Source organism: Mustelus asterias, chromosome 23 (assembly GCF_964213995.1).
Source record: "Mustelus asterias chromosome 23, sMusAst1.hap1.1, whole genome shotgun sequence".
In the NCBI taxonomy this organism is placed as follows: Eukaryota; Metazoa; Chordata; class Chondrichthyes; order Carcharhiniformes; family Triakidae; genus Mustelus; species Mustelus asterias.
The window spans coordinates 47983440-48003773 of NC_135823.1; the positions used below are offsets into that span (position 1 = coordinate 47983440).

Sequence of the window (20334 nt, forward strand, 5' to 3'; positions counted from 1 at the left end):
TAGGACTCTGAAATCGGCCCCGCAGGTCGGGGAGGTGTTTAAGAAGGCGTATGGTGTGCTGGCCTTTATCAATCGAGGGATTGAGTTTAGGAGTCTGGGGATAATGATGCAGCTATATAAGACCCTCGTCAGACCCCACTTGGAGTACTGTGCTCAGTTCTGGTCGCCTCACTTTAGGAAGGATGTGGAAAAGATTGAAAGGGTGCAGAGGAGATTTACAAGGATGTTGCCTGGATTGAGTGGCATGCCTTATGAGGATAGGCTGAGGGAGTTCGGTCTTTTCTCCTTGGAGAGACGTAGGATGAGAGGAGACCTAATAGAGGTGTATAAGATGTTGAGAGGCATAGATCAGGTGGACTCTCAGAGGCTTTTTCCCAGGGTGGAAATGTCTGCTACGAGAGGACACAGGTTTAAGGTGCTGGGGGGTAGGTACAGGGGAGATGTTAGGGGTAAGTTTTTCACACAGAGGGTGGTGGGCGAGTGGAATCGGCTGCCGTCAGTGGTGGTGGAGGCGAACTCAATAGGGTCTTTTAAGAGACTCCTGGATGAGTACATGGAGCTTAATAGGATGGAGGGTTATAGGTAGGTCTAGAAGGTAGGGATGTGTTCGGCACAACTTGTGGGCCGAAGGGCCTGTTTTGTGCTGTAGTTTTTCTATGTTTCTATTTCTCCTCTCTTTTTCCATCAACCCACTCTCCTGTCTCCAAGCGCATCCTGCCGAATCTTTTAAGTATCTTTGACCTTGGCTGTTAGCTCTCCAAGTACTTCACAGCCCGGTCTATGTGCTACATAAAGCACATTATGTATTATGAGCTGATACAACCAGGTGACATCATCCAGAAACCATTGCATGGCCCTAGGCATTAGACAATTTAAACCTCATGATTTGATCCTTCGTGCGAATACTGCCTAGTCTCCTGATTCCCAAGGAGGTGAGTGAGCAGGTGAGTCCAGGCCCCAGATGGAGCCGTCAATAAATGAAGTCGTCCAAGAAAAAGACCCTAGTGGGTGTTTCAGGACTCGGGGTGAGAAAGACATTGCCATTCCTATCCTTTACTGGTATAACTGGAGCAGATCACTGCTACTGGAACAGGATGCAGAACTGTACTGACAGCTATTTAATTTTTTGCCTAAATTATTTTGAGTGCTGAGATTTATTGCCTTGTAATGGTCACTGACTATTGCTTCTCTTGATAGATACAAAGGTGCACTAGTTCTACTCCTGACAGAGGTTTTACGGCGGATACAATTCCGTTGTAATCAGGCCCAGCTGGAAGAACTTGATGATGAGACACTGGATGATGATGTAAGTCTGCTGGAGATGTGGACTAATGGGAATGGGGATGCATCTTGTTTAGCAAATTGTTCTATCATTGAGCAACCCAGAAGGAAGCAAGGCCTGACCTAGCAAGTCTCGCAAGATAAGAAAAATAAGATCAATGTCAAATCGCATTTTGATTTCTGCAGTAAGAGTTTGGGGGTGGTCGGGTGTAGGCAATTCTGCCTCTTAAAGTCGAAGACCAAGAATTACGATCGATACAATCTTCCATCAAATCCAAAACCTGTATTGAGAATTTTAAACAAAACGGTTTCATTGAAATCAGACATTTATCCCTCAGGTGGCCAATCTGAGATGATCGTAGAATCACTCAGAGAAGGACCTTTGATTGAGATCTTCTGTCTTGGCTCAGGCATTATGCAGAGAGTTTCTACACAGCCCAAGTAGCTCATTTGGTAGATAATGTGATTCTTAATCGCAAGGACATGATTTTGAATTCCACATTGGGTATGAATTTTTCTGTAATATTTTAGTGAAAAATTTTTAAATTGATTTTTACTAAAAGGTGTCAATAAACTAAATGTTACAATCAATTCTTCATTGGAAATTGAGAATCTCCTGACTATATATCTCCTTCGTTTACTGGTTCTGCAGAAGCGTATTTTGCAGACCATTGATAGGTGGACTAGATGCAGAAAGCTGCAACTGCTTATGCACTGTACAGACCTATAAGTAGGTAATTTGAACCTTATTGTTAGCCTGAGCTAAGCCAACTTGTTTATTTTAGTGCATACACTGATACTGAGTAGAATTGAAAGAAATGAAAACAGCTCTTTCTTGATTCACTTGGACTCTTCCTTTTGATACATATCTTCTGCTTCCTTCATTCAAACATTCCCTGTTGATATGTATTTTCTTTTTTGAGCTCTGCCGTGTGAAACTTTTTCAGGAGTTTACATATGGAATACAGTTTTGAAAGGGCTGAACTTTAAACAAGTTCACATTTTCCCACAATTTACACTCATCTGCCAAATTTTTGCCACTCCCTTAACCTATGTCCCTTTTCAAACTCCTTAAATCCTTGTCACAACGTATTCTCCTACCTATCTTTGTGTTATTAGCAAACATAGGAACCACGCATTTGGTCCCTTCATCTAAATCATTGATAAATTGTACAGAGTTGAGGCTCCAGGACTGATCCCTATGGCACTCCACTCGTTACATCTTGCCAACCCAAAAAAGGCCCATTTATGGCTACTCTGTTTTCTGTTTGCTAACCAAGCCTCAAATGTATGTGATGTCTATAAAGACAAACGTCCAGCCCTCAAGGGCTAGTAATGTGGAACAGGAAGTGCAGAGGACATGATTCAGCCCAATGGAGTTCAGAGCACACTCCAGCACTTGTCATGTGTTGGGTAATTTTCTAGCCCAGTGAAAACACAGTTTTGCATAAATGGTTGAAGCATTGAGTTTGTCTTTTGCGGAAGATCTGCCTGATAACTCATTATTACAATTAATTTCCCCTAATATTTATTTACTCCCAACAGAAAAAATAGACTTACAATTATAAAGCATATCTTATGATCCTGTTTCCAAGTGCTTTTAGCCATTAGATGCATTTAAAGTGTAGTCACCATTGTAAAGCAGGAATTGCAGCAGCCTATTTACACACCGAAAGCTCCCACAAACCAAAATGAACCCACTGCATAATGTATCTGAGGAGGTTTCAGCATTTTCTGCTTCTCTTTGCTAACAGCAACAGACTGAATGGCAGCGCTATTTACGACAGAGCTTAGAAGTTGTGGCCAAAGTGATGGAGCTCCTTCCTTCTCATGCGTTTTCTACAATCGTAAGTAACAGTTTCTGAACAATAATATGAGATTACTTGGACCCAGTGTTAGGCAGCCGACTAACTACTGTCACTGGTGTGTTCCTGCTCCCAACAATGCCAATGCCACCCCCTCATCCAGCAATTTAATTGTCTGTAAATACAAAACCTGTTGCCAGCCAACCAAGGTTACATTTTAAACTATCGTATTTCCTCCTTTTATTTTGCTTTTCGTAATTCTACTTTTAAATTATGAATTTAAGTGGCATTTTGCAGTGCTGCAGTAATAGATTCATATTCTGACTCAACCAAGCAATTGTGAAATGTACTGGACTGGTTGAGAAGCTATAGTCATAGCCTGGTGTGATTTTCCTGGGTGCATTCAGAGTATAAAGTGCAGGATATATGGCACTGAGGAGTGCAGCCAGTTTGTCTTTCTGCACTGTTATCAGCATCAAAAACACTCAGGACATGTACAGCAACAGATATAGAGTAAAACTCCCTCAGCTAAATCCTTGCAATGTTTCTCAGACACTTCCTTGAGAGGGTGCACCTTTGTAGAAATTTGACAATTTGTAATTTCCCACACGAGATGTAGTTTTGGACTGTGAACCTTTGTCTACTAGAAAATGAAATGAGACTGCAATGGGCTTCACTCAACATAGACTGAGTAAAAGCCCCCACTCTCTGAACAGTCCTTTGCAACCATTTCGGGGGACTTCTGTTTCAGCAGTGTGGGTTGGAATTGATCGAAGGACCGATGCACTTTGATCAATGCCATTCAGGGGCGGCATGGTGGTACAATGGTTAGCACTACTGTCTCAAAACGCTCGGGACCCGAGTTCTATTCCAGCCTTGGGTGACTTATCTGTGTGGGGTTTGCACGGTCTCCCCATGTCCGCATCAGTTTCCAAAGATGTGCCGGTTAAGTGGATTGGCCATGCTAAATTGTGCCTTAGTGACCCAAGATATTTGGTATGGGGAATTAGTGGGGTTACAGGCTAAACCTGGATAAGAGTCAGTGCAAAGAAAAACCACGTCATCAGTGAGAATGGTGATTTAAAAACCTCTACCTACCCATATTGCAAATTAAAAAGTGCAAAGAACATCTTAAAACTATGTACAGCAGCTCGAATGGATGGGCCAAATGGCGCCTCTCTGCACCATAGGGATTCTGTCCAGTTTCTGCAATAACGGAAAAGGACAGTCAGTACTTGCACTAAATATTTTAATTGTTTATAATTGTCATTATAAGAACTGCTTTCATTCCATGTTTTTCATTCTGTTCCAAGTTCCCCATCTTGCAGGACAATCTTGAAGTGTACCTGGGGTTGCAACAATTTGTCGTAACATCTGGGCAAGGTAAGGCTCCTGTTAACAGCTGACAATGTGCAACATCGCTCTGTGACATTGGCTTCTATACGCTCAGGTGTTGCAGGCTATGGCTTTGCAGGTATACTGACGTATCTAACTTTACAAGATAAACAGCTGACTTGTTTTAAATTGGAGTTAAACAACCAGAATTGATGCAGATTACAGACTTAGAATGAGGAAATTTAACTCCGAACACATTTGAAGAAACTTATTGTAATATTGCACTGGGTTCGACTGATGGAAAGGTGAAGACACAGTGCAGCCTTAGTATTATTGGTGATGAGAGTGTCACAGCATGACTCTGATTATATGGGTAAGGAAGAGTACTCGAGTGTGCTGTTATTTGTTACATAAAAAGGGGTTTTCCAACCTTTTTACTTCTGAGATCCCTGCCATGTTATAAAAATTCCAACTAATCCCATAACACAAGTGTAAAAATTAGTTTTGCAAAAAAACTTGTTTTTTTTATTGTTTTTGTAAATGTGAACCTTGTTTCTGTTGCTGAGCAATATTTCTCAATTCTTGCACCAATTTTCAACCTGAAGATCACATGCATTCTCTCCCAATTAAAACTTATCTTTTTAAGCCTTCAATCGGAGAAGTGATCTCATGAGTCATGTTTATTATTTCCCCATAACTTTTACCAATGAGTTGGAATGGATTTTCCCCACCTAATCCCAACTGAGCTTTTCCTCACCTTTATTGGCATCAGGTGCGGGTCTAGGAAGCTGTCATATGACTGACAATCTCATTGTACCTTCGCTGGCTGGCCATCCAACATTCCCCACCCAATTGAACTCTTCTGGCCCTATTTACTTAGGCAAACTCTCTCCAACAAATGCAGGTGCTTCTTCTGGTTTGTTATTTGCTACCAGACTTCTAACTGGACCTACCTCATATTAAGTTGATCTTTCTCTACACTCTAGCTCTGACTATAACACTACATTCTGCACCCTGTCCTTTTCTTCTCTATGTCCGGTATGCTTTGTCTGTATAGCACGCAAGACACAATACTGTATACTATTATGTGACAATAAATCAAATCAAAAAGCAGTTTTGTTTTATTGGTGCAAGTTGTTTTTTTTCTACATGTTCACTGGTTATTTTTTGCCACATGACTTGAAATCTTGCAGAAAATGGAGAAATGTTGACTAAACGTGAGTAGGCTGTACAACCCCCTGAGCCTGCTCCACTATTTAATAAGATCAAGGCTAATCCTCTATCTGAACTCCACTTTCCCCCTCTGATCCCCATATCTGTTTGATTCCTTTAGAGTTCAGAAATCTATTGATCTCAGTCTTCAATATATTCCACTATTATATTCAAGACTGATTGCTTGCCAGCCGAGGGAAATAGACTCTGTATCAACTGCCTCTCAGAATCCAGATGTTTCCTTGAGATCATCTTTCATCCTCCTTAGCTCCAGCGAGTATAGGTCCTTTGTATTTTCCCTTTTCAGACTCTTGGGGCAGAGTTTTCCACTCCTGCCTGCCACGGGAATCGTAGCAAGCATGACATGGACCATGCAAAGGTCTGTTGACCTCGGACAGGATTTTCTGGTCTTGGGGGTGAGCGCAGCCGGAAAATCCTGCCCTTGGTGTCCCCCTCACTGTTCACTTTCCCAGCTAATTTTGAATCATCAGCAAACCTGGATACATTACACTTGGTCACTTTTAAATCATAAATTTTGATAGCAAATAGCTGAGGCCTGAACATTGATCCTTGCTGTGCCCCAGTATTACCAACCTGCCAGTAACCTGTTTATTGCAATTGTTTTGTTTTGTCTTTTAGCCGCTCCTCTATCCATACTACCCACAACCTCGTGAGCCCTCACCTGGTACAACAGCCTTTCATGTGGCACTTTAATAAATATATTTGAGAATCCAAATACTGGTTTCCCCCTTCATCTACTCTCCAATTACATCCTCAAACATCTGAAATAAATTTGTGAAACATGATTTCCCTTTATAAGCATGTTGAATCTGTCCAAGTACCACTTCCTTAATAAAGGTTTTCAGCATTTTCCCAATGATTAATATCAGACTATTTGGTCAGTAATGCCATGCTTTCACTCCCTCCTTGCTTGAATGGGAGCGTTATGTTTTCTTCTACAATCCAAATTGGAGCGGTTCCTGAATCTAGAGAATTTTGGAAGATCACATCAGTGCATACATTATCTCAACCACCACATTTAGATTTCTGGAGTGCAGGCCTTCCGATTCAGGGGATTTGTTGACTTTTCACTCCGTTAATTTCTCTAGTTCTTTTTCGAGGTCTTTTGTTTCCACTATTTCTGGTATGTTTTTGTGGCGGCACAGTGGTTAGCACTGCTGCCTCAACGTCAGGGACTCGAGTTCGACTCTGGCCTTGGGTGACTGCCTGCGGAGTTTGCATGTTCTCCCCATGTCTGCGTGGGTTTCCTCCCAGTGTTCCGGTTTCCTCCCACAATCCAAAGATGTGTGGGTTAGGTGGATTAGCTATGGTAAATGCATGGGGTGGATGAGAGGGCCTGTGTGGGATGCTCTTTTCGAGAATTGGTGCATTCTTGATGGTCTGAATGGCCCCTTTCTGCACTGTAGGGATTCTATGGATTATACTGTAAGACAGGTACCAAATATTTATTTAATGCCTCTGCCATTTCTTCTTTTACCATTATAATTTTTCCTATCTCAGCTTTTAAGGAAACCACATGTACCTTTGTTAATTTCTTTTTTATATTCCTGTAGAAGCTATAACAAATTGTTTTTCTGTTTCTAGCTAGTTTTCTCTCATTCTATTTTCTCCTTCATCAATTTTTGGTTATCTTTTGTTGGTTCAATAAAACTTTTTTTTGACAATATCATAAGCCTCTTCTTTCCCTTAACCTCTTTAGAGTGGATTGACTAATTTTCCCTTGGAGCTTTTCCTTAACGAAGTGGAAATTTGTTGGGAATTGTAAAACTAACAGATAAAGAGGAACCAATGAATCTTGTATATTTGGATTTTCAATCCAAACTAAGAACTAGTAAATATTTTATGAATGTTATTGATCTGGACTCCCAGAAGGCATTTAATAGAATCATAGAATATTTACAGCACAGGAGAAGACCAATTGGACTGTTGTGGCCAGTCCTATCTTCCTGCATTAGGCCTGTATCCCTGCAGATCACAACATCCATCCAAGTACTTTTTCAATGTGGTGAAAGTTTCTGCCTCTGCCACTCTATGCTGAGTGTTCCAGGTTCCTATTACCGTCTGAACAAAAAATAGTTTCCTCATCTCCCCTCTAGTTCTTCTACTAATTATTTTAAATTGATGCCCTTTGGTTTTTGTTCTCACTGCGAAGGTAAATAGGTTGTCCTCATTTACTCTATCTAGACTTCTCAATTTTATAACTACTCATTTAAGTCGCCCCTCCGCCTTCCCTGTTCGAAGGGAAATAACCCCAAGCTGTAAATTTCCTCTGCACCTTCTTGAGTGCAATTGCATCTTTCCAATGTGAGCAGAACCCCACGCATTATTCAAGCTGAGGTCTAACTCATGTACAGATCTAAAATAACTTTCCTGCTCTAATACTCTGCACTGCAGATATAGCTACACCTCAGGGACGGCAGCGGTTCAAGAATGTAACTCACCACCGCCTTATCAAGGACAGCTAGGGATGGACAATAAATGCTCGCATAGCTAGTGACACCCACATCTCGTAAATAAATAAAAAAGTATTCTGCACTGCAGTTAATAAAGGAAAGCATGTCGTATGCCTTCTTACTGTCCTATCTAAGAAGCCCTGTGGACATGCACTCCAGGGTCCCTATGTTCATCCATACTACTCTGTTTCCCCTCATTTATTGTTCATTCCTTTGCCTTGTTCCACTACCCAAAATGCATTCCATCCCAATTCTCTAGATTTAATTCAATTTTCCACTTTTCTACCCAACTTACAAGCCACTTATATCCTCTGGAGCCTAAAGCTTTTTCCTTGACTCAGCCATATAACCAATTTCTGTATAATCTTTAAACTTTATTTTACCCCCTACATTTGAATCTAAATCATTAATGTAAACCACAAAAAAGTGGGATGAATACTGAGCCCTTCGGAACCCCACTGGCAAGCCCTTCCATTTGCAAAAATATCCGTTAACTAGTACCCTTTACTTCTTGCCACTAAACCAACGTTGGGTCCAATTTGCTGCTACTCCCTTGATTCCAGGGACTTTACTTTTTTGAACAGCCTTCCATGTGGGATCTTGACAAAAACCTTTCAAAGATTCATGTCAACCCTCATCAATCCTACTTGTTACCACCTCAAAAAAGTCCCTAGTAAGAGACTGTTAGCTACAGTTACAGCACATAGAATTGAAGGTAAGTTATTGACCTGGATGGGAAATTGGCTGAGCAGCAACAACCAGGGAATAGTGATAATGGGCAGGTGCTCTTAATTGGCAGGCTGTAATTTTTCTTCCACAAACATCTGTGGTGGGCCTCCAAATATTTACCATATTTTTAACAACCTCAATGATGTGACAGAAAGCCGCATATTCAAGTTTGCCAATGAGACAAAGGTAGGTGGCCTTGAAAGCAGTGTAGATGGAAGCTTAACATTGCAAATGGATATTGATTAAGTGAATGGGCTAAACTATGGCAAATTGATTTCAATGTAGATAAACCGGTTTATCCAATTCAGACCTAAAACGTATAGAACAAGATACTTTCCCAAATAGTGAAAAGCTAGAAATAAGGGAGCATAGTGGGTCCAGGCAGATAGCTCATTAAAATGTCAAGAACAGGTACAGAAAATAATCAACAAGGCTAATGGAATGCTGGCCTTTTTATCCAGAGGAACAGAATACAAGAGGGTAGAATTCATGCGTCAGTGATATAGCCCTTGTTAGATCACACCTGGAGTAACGATGAGCAGAACTAGGCACCACGCCTGAGGTAAGATGGGTTTGGAGGGAGGGCGGTGTAGATTTATTAGAATGATACTTGGATTCTGAATGTTAAATTATGAGAGATGATACAAACTTGGGTTGTATTTCCTAGAATTTAGAAAGTTGAGTTTGATGGAAGTTTTCAAGATATGGGAAACCGACACGGTAGAGAAAGGAAATTAATTCTGCTTTCTGAGTGTGGGACTCTCTTTAGCAAACCAATTGATAATAGTTCAGTTGTCAATTTTAAATCTGAGATTGCAAGATTTTTGGTATTAATGATATGCCAATGGTATTAAGAGATATGAGGCAAAGGTGTGGGGCTATATGGAGTTAGGTTGCAGATCAGCCATGATTGAGTGGCAGGACAGACTTGAGGGACTAAATAGCATCCTCCTATTGTGATGTTTCTACTAATTTAAATGTTTGCACTGTGATAGATATGCCTCAGCTGATGCTGATGAATTGTGTTCTTCAGTTCACAGATTAAACATCACAGCAGAAAATGACTGTCGACGTTTGCATTGTTCTTTACGTGACCTCAGCTCACTGCTTCAGACTAGTGGTCGCCTTGCTGAGTATTTTATCGGGGATGTGTTTGCTGCCAGGTTCAATGATGCACTCAGAGTAGTGGAAAGGTAAGGCCTCTTTCTTTTAACTCATGATTCAATGCAGCTGATCCTAGTTTTGTGAGGGATCGATCTCTCCCTTGTTCGCTGCATGGAAACACTAGGGAAAGTGAATTCTCAGCAGTAAGTATTCAACTCATCTTTGAATATTCTGCTTATATTAGGGAGGTATTTGTGTGGGTATCAGTTTTATTTTGCTCTCTTTCTTGGCCACTGGCCAAATTAATAACTGTCGGCTTTTCTTCTACTTCAAAATTCTGTTTGAGAATTAAACCACAGTAACTGCGTTTGTTTTAATAGCCTGTGTTAGGATGAGTTTAAATTTCTTGCTTCCTGTCTCAACAGTCTGAATGTTTAATATATGAAATGTATGGTTACGGTCCAAAGGACAATCTAAAGTTCATTTGCACTGTTGAGTTACCCACTTTGTGCAGAGTGCTATAGATTCATGTGCAATTTATATAAATGTCTGAGCTTGCTTTTGAGAAACCTCCATGCCTAATGGGTCATGGCAGTGTGATCAAAATGTTAACCCATAGACACCAGAAGATGCTGAGATGATCGCAGTCTGCACTGATGGCAGATTTGAGTCGGGGAGCTACAGTTGTCTTCAGCCCCCATCATGTAAGGAGGAAAAAGTCTGCCATGGTCCTTGCTCACTTTCCAATCAGTGTGTATGTACATGGCTGCCCATTGAAGACAAAGTGACCTTCACCATCTGATTTGTGAAGGATGTTCACTGGGTTCAGATACTAGATTCTCCGCACAACACTCTCCTAAAACCTCTTCCAGAATTGGTTTGCTCCTCCAGGTGTTACCTGCACTCCATGCTGCCTCAAGAATAAGACGAAGCCATGAGCCTACTCCTCTATTGAATTGGATCATGGCTGATCTACATCCTAGCTCCATGTATCTGCCTTGGCTCTATTAACTTCTGTTTATCTATCAATCCTTGATTTAAAATAATTAATTGAGTTAGTATCTACTGCTTTTTATGGGAACAGTTCCACACTTCCCCCCTTTGTGAAAAATTGTTCCCTAACTTTTCCTCAATTGCCCAGTTCTCTTTTTAAGGTTGTGGCCCCTTGTGCAGCATTTCTCCCAACAACAGAAATATTTCTCTCTATCGACTTCATCAATTCCTTTCAAGGTCTAAAAAAATCAAATTCCTTAATTTTCTATATTCCAAGGAATACAAGTCTAGTTTATATTCAGGGAATTGTCCAAAGTTTTGCATGTATACCTACTCCCATTTCAAATCTTTTCTGAAAGATTTGTGTGCATGTTTTTCTGATCACAGTCCTGTTGATTTGCTTCTGGTACTTTGTGTCCTAGGCTTGTTGAAGTGACACTGTATGGGTCCCAGATAAAGCTGTATGATATGGAAACAGCAGTGCCATCTGTGCTGAAGCCAGATCTGATTGATGTGTGAGTACTGTGTTGATTCTGTATACCAAACCTGTTTTGTAGATTGGTATTAAGAGCTGGATGAAATGGGATGCTGATAAAAGCTGTCTGTCTGTCACCACTCAGTCCCACACCTATTGTAGTGAGTGTGCCTGATTGATCAGGAGTGGGTTTGTATAACATGAGAAGGAAGGCTCCAATGCAGCACTCATTAGCTTCTGAACCTAAAATTCTCGTAATTGTGCCAAGAATAAAAATGTAAAATGGTTGTCAGATGTGTGATTATGGCTTGCATAGAATTTTATATTTGGGGCCTGACTTTAAACTATCACTTGTGTAACTTTCAAAGAGCACCGTCCCCAGTGTGAACAGGTTTACCAGTCTTGAGGAAGAAAGGAAGCAAACTCAACTTTGTTTAATTTGGACCAAATACAAGGCAAAAACATTTGGACACTTGTGTGTGGATAGTGTTGTGGATCAATTCAGTTCATTCCTACAGTGAAGGAGTTCACCCATAGGAGAATGTCTAACCACTCAAGCATGCATGCACTTAACCAGCTAGGGAATGCTGTAGGGGGCTTTGAAGGGGAGGTGGATGTTGCAGGTTTCTCTTTGAATCAATGCGAATATAATTAATGTAAGGTCTAAATTAAGAAAAAGACTCGCGTTTCCATAACACCATTCGCAACCTTGGGGCATCCCAAGCTGCTGAATATTTCCAGCATTTTCTGTTTTTATTTAAAGTTTCCAACATTTACAATATTTTGTTTTTCTATGGAAATGTTGTTTTTGGAACGGGGGAGTGCTGGAGACTTGCCAGGTGGTCATTTTTCAATCAGAAAGCTGAAGCCAGGCATCTCCCCACTGGGATGGAAATTGGAAAGCCTTTTCCCCAAGCTGGGCTTACTCACTTACTATCTGGTTATGAAGCACAATGGTAAGATGTTGGGCTGCAGGATGTCTCAGAAAGAGAATTGGCAGGTGATACTGGATAGCTGGAAAAAAGCATAGGGCAGAATTTTTTAAGCTTGGAAAGGTTCAGCTCCATGAGTCAGTTCCACCCTGGAACTCCGTTGGTTCAGGATCTTGAGATGAGGCAGATTGCAGTCATAAAATTATAAATACAGCACAGAAGAGAGGCTATTTGGCCCATTGAGCCCAAAACCGCTCTGAAAGAGCAGTCCATCCTGAGTTTGGGAGTATTGGACTTGCTTTGCAAAGTATCTGGTCCATGCAAACTATCCAGTTTTCATAAATGTATTAAATGTCCATCTTGACATTTTTTTTAAATCCTGTCTTTCAGTCATGCTCAGTCCCTGGCAGCACTGCAGGCTTATTCCCACTGGCTAGCTCAGTTTTATAGTGAAGTTCAACGACAAAATCCCGAGCAGTTTGTCTCTCTCATTTCCACTACCATGGAGGCCACTGCTCCCCTCATCAGCTCAAAGGTACGTTGACATCATCTCTGAGAAGTGAAATGATAGTTTACAGAATCACAGAATTGTTACAGCACAGAGGGAAGTTATTTGGCCCATTGTGTCCGCATCACCTCTCCAAATGAGCAGCTCACGTAGTGTCATTCCCCCGCCTTCTCCCCATAACCCTACACATTCTTCCTTCTCAGATAAGTGCCCAGTTCCCTTTTGAATGCTTCAAGTGAACTTGTCTCCACCACCCTCTCAGACCGTGCATTCCAAACCCTAACCAGTTGCTGTGTAAAAACATTTCGCCTCATGTCACTCTTACTACTTTTAGTAATTACTTTAAACCTGTGGCCGCTCTTTCTTGAACAATTTCTCTCTCTGTTCTCTATTTCCACCTGGCTGAAATCCCTGCTCAGTTTGGAAGCATACAACCAATTTTTGGGGCTTCTGTATGCTGTATGGAAGATCAGAAACTGGAACATCACTCGCTGTCCTCCCAATGTGTTCTCTGAGCATCAGCCTGCTCTGCAAACTCTAACCATCTTATGAAATGTTGGGGAATCACATGACCTCATTTTATGATGAAACGACTGAATTCTGCAGCTCCTGTAGATGTTGTAAATTGTTAGCATTTGAAATCAGCTTGTCAACCTGGTTCATAGCTAATTAACTACTTTCTCCATTTTTCAGCTGTATTATTTTCAGTGATGGGGGTACGTTTAATTTCTGCCTGTGGGGAGTGTTGGTACAACGTTCAATGCATCAGGATGTTGAGGATCAGTATTTACAATATTTAGTTGCATGCATTATCCTGGTGCATGACAAGGGCAGGAGTCCCGAGAGGCGCCTGGTTTTGTACCTGCAAACCTCTTGATTCAAACCGAGGATTTTGCTGTAAACACCCAATGTCCCTACTTTGAACCTGTGCATTTCTGAAAGTGCCCTGTGTGATGCAGTGTCTTGCTATGTAAATTCTAACTCTGCAGTTGTCATGTTGAATCTTGTAATGAGCTGGAAATCGTTGTGTAACTAACTGAATTCTCCCTACAGGTGCCAGAGAAATTGTTGCTCTCAGCATGCCATTTGTTGCTGTCATTAGCCACCACAGTGCGCCCAGTGTTTCTGGTCAGAATCCGAGCAGTGCAGAAAATCTTCGATAGGATCACAGACGGCTCTGCTCGCCAGCTCCCTCAGGAGGTAAGTTAAAAGTATATCAAGCTGATCAAAATGAACTTAGATTTTAACATCCTAGGAACTTGAGACAGATCACTGAAGCACATGTTGCTGTCTAAGAAATTAAGTTTAATGAAAACTTAAATGTAACTTTTGGCATATGGTTTTACTGCTCCTGAGATCATGTCCACTACCTGTGTAGACCTTGTGTAACCTGACTGAGAACTGCTTAAGCTAAGTTCCAAGGCTTTGTTTGGCCCTTCTGTGTTGGATGTAGTTTTTGTAGCAGTTACATGTGGGCAAGAATCCTGAACTAGTGTTTTAATCTGCAAAGGTTCTTGAGGTAATGTTAATATTTCACTAGTTTATAGCCCAGCTCTACCCAGTCTGAAACCTGAAATGTCTGCTTCAGCACTCATGAAATATTCCTCTACCTACAATCAATCTGAGTTTCCAGATCTTTATTGGGCAGAACTAATGTGAGCTCCACTTACTCATGTTATTGTTGGACTGGACCCAACAACCAAATATTGTTGATTTGGCTTCCTTGAAAATTGATGCTTCTTGGGAAGCTTGCAGTTTTGAGCTTGAGAACCTGAGAAAGGTGAACCTGTGGCTGTTTCCATCTATAGTTTGTATTGTTTTGTGTATAGATATTGAATATTGGACTGTATGTTGGACTGCTTTGACCCAAGTGATGTTCTACTAGGGTAAAGTGCTGGTATGCAGAGCCCTGTCTAACATGTTGTTGCTACCATGGCCAAATCTTCCTGAGAGTGAGCAGCAGTGGGCAGTCCGTTCTACCAATCACGCCAACCTTATTTCAACCCTCACAAGAGAATACCGGCGGCTGAAGGAAAACGCAGGATTAACGCAGAGCAAAGTGGGCCTGGGCAACAGTAAGTATCATCTTGCACACGATCTGTATGTACATATTTTTGTGTGTTCATTTATTCACAACATAAGCATTTCTGCTGTACTAGGAACTTGTCAAGATTTTGCCCATAACTGAAGTACATGAAAAATACAGGAGCAAAATGGCCACGTTTAGATTTGTTACTTTGGAAAAGCAGTGTTTGAATTTTTTTTTAAACAGTCCTATAACACATTATGCCAGTTTAAAAGATTCTGGCTTTTAAAGGATGACCCCATGCACAGCCTTGAACTTATGAGCATCACCTGATCACAACTTTCCATTAATTGATTATCTCAAATCTACCTTCCTTATCCCAAATTATTTTCTGCCTATATTGTGAATTTCCTTGCTTTACTTTTAATATGCTGATTGTGGGTCTATGTCAGTAAACTTGGCGCCTTGTGTTTGGTACTGTTACCAGCAACAGTGGAATATGTACGTAAAGGTGAGCTCCCTCCAATGGGGAAGTTCTGAACCCAACACTGGTTCTCCAGTGTTGCTGTCATGAGGCAATACACAGTGCAGGCCTCTGTCCTACTGGCCAATGAAAACCCAAAGCAACATTCAGGTTGCGTGCCTCTATCCAAGCACCTTTCTACAGTCAACATCAAGTTCTTTAGTCTGTGGGTACTTAATGGGGTGGACATTTAGAACTGTTTCTAGCCTCCAAAGTTTCAGAATGCTACTGTTCTCCGTTTAATATTTAGATTTTCAAACTGCTCACTTTTTAGCAAAAGTGGTTGTCCAGGAGACGCTGAGTATCCTGAGGTATATCGTGGAGAACATCTCTGGGGAGGTGACCAAATCCCGTCAGATCTGCTACCAGTCCCTGCAGGAGTCGGTGCAGGTCTCCCTGGCACTCTTCCCACTCTTCATTCACCAACCAGGTAAGGCAAGCTTTGGTTTCCTATGTGGTTTAGTTTCAGTCACATGATCTCCAAGGTGTGAACCGTTTTATCACTAGTTTCCGTTGACAATTAAAGGTTGTATCCACCTTTCTAATTTGCCTGACACTGATCAGTGATTTGGTAATGTTGCTGCCACTCACCCCCTTCCTCCAGAAACAGGTTCCCTCCAGGCCAGACCTGGGGAAAGTACAGGATCCAAAGGGACTCTACAATCAATCTGACAAGTCCAAAAAACTTTACACCTCAATCAAACCCTTTTCAATCTCACTGCAGCAATTTTATAATTTCCCGTTGGCTAAGAATATAAAGAGTTAATGCAATCAAAGTGAGTGAATGGAATTCAAATACAGATTAGCCATGGCTTATTGATTTGCAATGGATTTGAGGGACTGAATGGCCTCCTCCTGTTCCTATGATTGAATCTGCCATTGGGAAGTTCCAGCGAAGTGCTCTATATAGAGAGATCAGTAGCTTGGTGCTCTCGGGAGGAGATGGGATTCTCCCAAACACTTTAGGGACCTGAACTTTGCCTTGTTAGTGGCAAATTTTATTGGTGAGGCTCCCTGTAAACCGAAGTAGCCTGGTTTATTGGGGGATATCTTGTACAGATATGGCTGCATGTGCTCTCCAACCTCCTTGATGCCAAACAGCTGAAAAGCAAAGCAGAGCTGTAGATCGGTAATCTAGATTTAGGACGGTGTGAAAACTTGCTGCTTAACTGTCAGTTCATGTTTTGTGAGAAGTAATCAAGATTTACTTTATATCCTGAAATCTTAAATGTGCAGAGATGTCTTTTTTAATCACGCTCTCTATTAGAAACTTCAAGTTGGCAAAGTTGAGAAGTGCCCAGAAATGGGGAAATTTGTCAGTGCATTGGTAATCGGCAAAAAGATCAACACTCATGTTTTAAGTCCAGTTGCCAATTATACAAGTCTAGGGAAAAACAAGCCGATAACAGGTTCCAGCTCTGGCACCTTGTTTTCAATTTATTTGCATAATATTTGTGCAAGTCTCTTTCCTGCACCATCATGCCACCCATTGCTTAATGCATTTGCACGTGTCAAAATGACTCTGACATATAGTTAAATGGGCTAGTTTGAATATGTAGACAGTGCTGCTTCTTGGAGCCTAACACCGATTTCCTCTGTCTTTCAGGTGTTACTGATGAGATGCTGAGCTTCTTCCTCACTTTATTTCAAGGCCTCAGGGTCCAGATGGGCGTCCCTTTTGCAGAACAGATTATCCAGACCTTCCTCAACATGTTCACCAGGTAACTCTGCTCACTGGAGGGGTGGGAACTGAGCCCGACTCCCTGTGTCCTGAGGGAAATGGAGCCCAATCCTGGTTTTGCCAGCTTTGGGTAGGGGGAGCTAAGTAACATGCCTGGCATCTCTTCAGGGTAGGGAGAGAACTGATCCAAGTATCACTGTGGGGGGGGAAAGTGACTGATCCTTATGCCTCTCATCAGAGGGAGGGGGGGTAAATTGTCCTGCTCCTTGTATTGGCAGAGGGACTGAGCCAGTTGCTTGATGTCACGGGTGTGAATGTGGGCACAGCAGGGGTGAGGAGCCTCCATTCTGGCACTGCTGTTGGGGAAGTGGAAAATAAGCCCTATGCCCAACATCGCTGGGGATGAGGCATGTCCATAATGTTGTTTCTTCCTTTTGTTATGCAGGGAGCAGTTGGCAGAGAGTATCCTGGAGGAGGGCAGTGGTGGTTGCCGTGTGGTGGAGAAGTTCCTGAAGATTCTGCAGGTGGTGGTCCAGGAACCTGGGCAGGCATTCAAACCATTCCTCCCCAGCATCATCTCCCTGTGCATGGAACAGGTCTACCCAATCATAGCAGAGGTAAAGCTGAGATGCTCTTGCATCTCCAATTCTGATGTAGCATAACTCTTTGGAGAGTTTCTATTTCTTACCGTCAGTGCAGGTGCTGTGTGCCAATGTATGATGGTAGCCATTCAGTGCCTGTGGAATGTTTGGAATTTTCTACTGCAGAGTGCTGTAGTGCATGGTTGTTGAATGTGTTTAAGACAGACGGACAGATTTGGAGGCACTAAGGGAATTGAAAGAAAAAGAGATACGGTGGTGTAAAAGTTCAGACACAATTTTATTCAATGGTGGTGCAGGCTCATGGGGCCATATTGCCTATTCCTTTATTCTAATGTCGCCCTATATTCCTTGTTTAACCCCCTGCACACTGGCATTGGTGGAAGATTGTTTTGCTGTCACAATGCTTTGCATGATCCCAGAGTGTTTAATTGGATTTCTTTTGGGTCCCATTCCAGTCAGGTTGCAGACCATTTTGGATTGTGTTCTGTTCCTTTGCTAGTTTGTTCCTCATCTTCCTTTCTCGTTCTCCAGCGGTCCTCGCCAGATGTGAAGATGGAACTGTTTGAACTGCTTTACCAGATTTTGCACAATAATTGGCGATTTTTCTTCAAATCATCTGTCCTGGCCAGCGTTCAGCGTGGAACAACTGAGGAACCAATGGAGAATGAAGCCCAGTTTGCTTCTGCTATGCAGGTACCTCTGGTTCTTCATTATTTGTATGTTTGCTGTTACGTTTCTACATGGACCGTTCTGTCCCTGGACAAATGAACAGTGCTGTACGCTCAGGACTGCAGAAAGTTCTGTTGCCTATACTGGGCTTCACTGCAGAAGCTAGGGAGAGTAGCATAGTCAGAGGTGCACCTTTCAGGCAAGATATTAAACCGTGCTGTCGGGTAACCATAAAAGATCCACACCTATTTTAAAGGAGATGAAGCCGTGTTCATCCAGCCCATTGCTCAACATTTATCCCTCAATTGACACCACTCAAACAGATTATCTGGTTACTACTATCTAAGGAATCTTTTTGTGTGCAACTTGACCGCTATATTTCCTATATTATGCTAGTGACTGCACTTCTGAAAAGTGCTACTTTGGCTGTGAAGTGCTTGGAGCATCCTAAGGATATGAGATGGGTGCTACATACAAGTGTCCATTTCTTCCTTTAACATGGTGTGACCACTAAAGCTGCTCTTAGTTCTGCTTTGGGATCTAACGTGGTCAATGTAATGATGAAATGAACTGTGACGCCGCCCAAGGAAAGATGCTGTGCCATCACTGCTGCATGGTGTGTAATGGTTGTCGTAAGGTGCTAGCCCAGGGAAAGGATTATTTTCTTTGTATGTAATCAATGGCAACATATTAATTCAGGCACACTGCCTCTTCCTGTTCTTTTGCCAGGCTTTTGGTCAGTCCTTTTTGCAGCCGGACATTCAGATCTTTAAACAGAACTTGTTTTACTTGGAGACGCTCAACACCAAGCACAAGCTGTACCACAAGGTGCGTCTGGTTCAGGTATATCTGCAGTAGATTTTTCTACACAATACATTTGGGATGGGTCTCTTCACTCTGAAGGTATTGCATGACCCAAGTTGAGTTCATGGTTTTAGAATGCTGCATTCTAACATTGTGCCCTATTGTCATATCTGACAGAAATCCACTAGACTTTATCACAAAATACAAATTTACAAGCGTAAAATCCAGTTGTATTTGTTTCTCTAAGGCACCCTTGGCCAGAGGGATTAGAACATAGTCTCCATTTAGACTTTGTCCTTGGATAGCAATTTCAGATTGGGTCTCAGATTAGGAAGGGAAAATCTTTGGCAGGGAGTTGCTACAGTAAAGCAGGCATTATACTGACACTTGGTTTAATGTATGTGAGTTGGGAGATAGCTTTGTAGATTGCAAGGGTGTGCACACAATTGTACTTAAAATGGAGACTTGAGGTGAATTTAAAAAGGTATAACTTGCTGCATGTCCAAAAACCATCATGTTGAACCTTGCCGCAGATACACTTTCTCTTTTTCTCATGAAGAATCCCCAGTGCAGTGGCAAGTTTTTCCATCGGGAATCCTGCCAGCCACCATTCTGTCCGCTACTGTGTAACATGGTTCTTTTCTGTTTGCATGTCATCAAGAATTTTCTTCCATTTCTGATGGTACAGGCTGAGTTAATTCCCTGGTGTCAGCCACGGAGCCTCACCTCATGACCATTCTCCATGTGCAAGCCTTCATCACATCAGACGTATCCTTACTGTGATTCTTGCATTTGGTACAATGACTGCTGCAAAGTTTTGTCAGCATTATGTTAAATTCCCTCTTTTTTTTTTAACCTCCTGGTGAGCAAAGGCCATCTAGCACCCAGATTTGGCAAAATTTAGTTACTGTGATAGCAGAAACCAGGTTATCCGGAGGAAATCCTTCAATGTTTATATAGCGACTTGATGCATTTTACACAATGAGCCAGTTTTAGTGAGTTTTATATTCATTCACTGGATGTAGGCATAGAATTCATTGTCCATCTCTAATTTCCTATTAACTGAGTGACTTGTGAAGCTATTTCAAAAGACAATTCAGAGTCAATCACATTGCTCTGGGTCTGGGGTCACATTTAGACCAGACTGGGTAAGGATGGCAAATTTCCTTCACTAATGGACA

The 20334-nt window shown here is 41.8% G+C and overlaps 1 protein-coding gene across 5 annotated transcripts in view; it reads left to right on the forward strand.

Moving 5' to 3' along the window:
* Nucleotides 1-20334, forward strand: part of xpo6 (exportin 6) — a 110646-nt gene that overhangs the window by 81207 nt on the left and 9105 nt on the right. For 2 of the 5 annotated variants that reach the window (XM_078240459.1, XM_078240464.1), the window contains 13 exons: nucleotides 1198-1306; nucleotides 3036-3128; nucleotides 4400-4469; nucleotides 9870-10029; nucleotides 11356-11448; nucleotides 12731-12875; nucleotides 13902-14048; nucleotides 14734-14923; nucleotides 15648-15827; nucleotides 17004-17118; nucleotides 17524-17695; nucleotides 18212-18373; nucleotides 19079-19192. In XM_078240459.1, the coding sequence (XP_078096585.1) occupies nucleotides 1198-1306; nucleotides 3036-3128; nucleotides 4400-4469; nucleotides 9870-10029; nucleotides 11356-11448; nucleotides 12731-12875; nucleotides 13902-14048; nucleotides 14734-14923; nucleotides 15648-15827; nucleotides 17004-17118; nucleotides 17524-17695; nucleotides 18212-18373; nucleotides 19079-19192 (1750 nt within the window). The remainder of the gene's footprint in view (nucleotides 1-1197; nucleotides 1307-3035; nucleotides 3129-4399; nucleotides 4470-9869; nucleotides 10030-11355; nucleotides 11449-12730; nucleotides 12876-13901; nucleotides 14049-14733; nucleotides 14924-15647; nucleotides 15828-17003; nucleotides 17119-17523; nucleotides 17696-18211; nucleotides 18374-19078; nucleotides 19193-20334) is intronic. The other 3 variants (XM_078240461.1, XM_078240462.1, XM_078240463.1) reach the window with 3 other exon arrangements.